This window comes from Corvus brachyrhynchos, unplaced genomic scaffold, assembly GCF_000691975.1.
Source record: "Corvus brachyrhynchos isolate BGI_N302 unplaced genomic scaffold, ASM69197v1 scaffold67, whole genome shotgun sequence".
NCBI lineage: Eukaryota > Metazoa > Chordata > Aves > Passeriformes > Corvidae > Corvus > Corvus brachyrhynchos.
The window spans coordinates 330,217-332,691 of record NW_008239114.1 but is presented as its reverse complement, the minus strand read 5'-3'; the positions used below and the strand labels follow the sequence as shown (position 1 = coordinate 332,691).

The 2,475-nt window shown below is 62.6% G+C and overlaps 1 protein-coding gene across 1 annotated transcript in view; it reads left to right on the top strand.

Moving 5' to 3' along the window:
- The first annotated feature begins 487 nt into the window (after nt 1–487).
- The window catches only part of CSF1 (colony stimulating factor 1), a 6,897-nt gene continuing 4,909 nt past the window's right edge, over nt 488–2,475 (top strand). The window contains exons 1-2 of the mRNA XM_017739796.1: nt 488–680; nt 774–902. Of these exons, the coding sequence (XP_017595285.1) occupies nt 603–680; nt 774–902 (207 nt within the window). The 5' untranslated portion in view covers nt 488–602. The remainder of the gene's footprint in view (nt 681–773; nt 903–2,475) is intronic.

The following is a 2,475-nucleotide window of genomic DNA, read 5'->3' as shown; positions in this document are numbered from 1 at the left end:
CTCCCCGAGCCGTTCCCGGCGGGGTGAGGCTCCGTTCAGCCGTGGCCACATCTCGGCGGTGGCCCAGGCGGCATCTTGGAGTTTCACAAGAGGGGAGGATTCCTGGACATCAGCCAAGGGAAATTCCCCCCCACCCATTACCCAGGCACCCTCTCCCTGCCGGTGCACCGGGAGACGGGGGAGCACACCCACCCGAGGGTCCCCTCCACCCCCACCCCGGGAGTCTTGGCTCTGAGATGAGCAAGCCCCGTTGCTCATCGGAGTTCCGCCACGGATCGGGGCCTCCCCGCTTCTTTGCAGGGGGATTGGGAGGGAAATTTGGGACGAAGCCAGAGCTGCTGCATGGAAAGAGCCCGGCGGGTGCAGCTGGGGGGGTCTGGAGGGTGGGAAGAGGATTTTTTGGGATGGGTGGGTCAGTGTGTCAGATGGGCTCTGGAGAGCCAGGGCGGAGGAGGAGATTTGCAGGAGAGACGGAGAAATGGTGTGGGAGAGGGGAGAGGGACTGGATCTGGAATGTGAAGGTGGCCAAGAGCCACATCCAGGCTTGTGTCACCGGGCCTTGGGAAATTCCCTGCTGACCTGGTGCTCCTAAAAATAGCAGGATGGGGATAGGCACGGGGTTAGAGGACCACAGTGGGATTATCCTGCTGGACCGTGGCCAAGCCCCGGCCACCACAGAGGTGGTCACGCTGGGGGGTGGGTGGAGAAGGGCAGGGGGGCTTGGTGTGTGTGTGGGTTATCCCTGCTTCAAGCTTCTCCTGTGTCGTGCTCAGGTGTGCCTGCTCCGCTGCTCCCTGCTGTCATCCCTCCTCCTCCTTCTCCTCTGCATCCATGAGACGGAACAGAACAGCTACTGCCAGCAGATCATCACAGAGAGGCACCTGGCCGAGCTGGAGGAGCTGGTGAGTGCCCCCTCGGGGCTCGTTTGGGGTCAGACGGGCACAAACCAGCTCTTATTTAGTGCTGAAATAAGGAAACCAGGTGATTTTCAGCTCCTCTGGGGAAGTGATGGTACCCGGGAACTGAGCATCCATGGGCACGAGGGACCAGTGGGCGCCGGGGGGGTGACAGATGTTGTGCTTTTATCAAGGGTGGCCATGGAAAAGTGACGACAGGAGGGACGAGAGAAGACAGAAGCAGGAGCGAGGCCGGGAAGGGGACAGGAGTGAGGCTGGATGGGCGCAGGGGCGCTGGGGAAGCAGTGGAGGGGCCGGCGCTGCGGGCTGTGGTGTTTTCTGGGCGGTTGCGCAGGGGTTAAGCAGAGGAATCCGGCTGCATTCCTGAGTCCAGCTGCTTGCCTGGAAGCTGGGCTGGCAACGGGGCTGTGGGTGGGTGGCAGGCAGGGAGGGGGGCCCGGCCAGGCGATGGAGACGACCGGGCTGGGTGATGGGGCCGTCATCCCATGTGGCCCGTGGGCAGCTCTGGGTGCTGGCAGCCGCCCCGGAGCACAGCCACCATCGGATACAGCTGCCGGGGCCGTATCTCTCTCTCTGTGGCCCTTGGCTCACCTCCGAGCGGGGAATCACGCGGATATTCAGGGGAGAAGCGGGAATCGGGGGCACGCAGGGATTTGCAGGGTTGTCGCAGATTAAATTCTGCCTGCAGCAAGAGGGGTGTGCGGGTGAGAGACGGGAACGGCGCCTCCGAGTCCCCGAGAGCTTCGCTCCGAGCTCTGTGTAACCGCCGTGTCCGGGCTCGCTTCACCTCTTCCTCTTTAACCACCGAGCTGCGGGGCCAGGAGCCACTCTGTGCGAGCTCGGCTTCCTCTGCCCGAGCCCTCTCTGCACACCACATCCCTGGAGCCTTGGCTCTGCCGCCCAGGGATTAAAACTGGGTCCGTGGTTGTGGGAGAAGGGAGATGGAGCAGGTTTGAATGGAAGATGTGGTTTTTCCTGCTGGGGACTGTAGCCCTCTCCTCGCTGATGGAGGAGCTGGACTTCGATCCAGCGCCTGCAGGATAATGGAGCAATTGTTTCCGGGACGGCATCCCAGGCTAGGAGGAGAATTGCCGGCCGGCAATTCTGCCAGCCCTCGGCCTCCCAGCCTGGGATGCCAGCCCGGAGGGGGAGCATTTGGTTAGGGTGGGTTTTTACTCCCACTGGAAAGGGTCGCGTCATGGGGGGCCGGCAGCCCTGCGTGTGGGACCCCGGCATTGTGTGATCCTGGGGAATGTGTGACCCTGGTGTCACGGCCACCTCCTGCACGGCAGGATGCTCTTTTGCAGCCTGGCTTTAGAGGAGAGAGTGGTGCGGGGGAGACCCGAGGAGAATTAAGCAGGGCTGGGCTCTGCTGTGGTGCTGGCAGGAAGAGGAGGAGGAGGAGGAGGAAGAGAGGCGGGGTGGGAGCAGGCAGGGAAAGACAGGAGAAGGTCTGTGATTCGGGGAGTACAACATCCTGATGGGAGCAGGAATCCTGAGCTCACTCCTGCCACTGCGTTGACCTTAGGGATGTGCCTGTGTGAGGAGGAGGCGGATG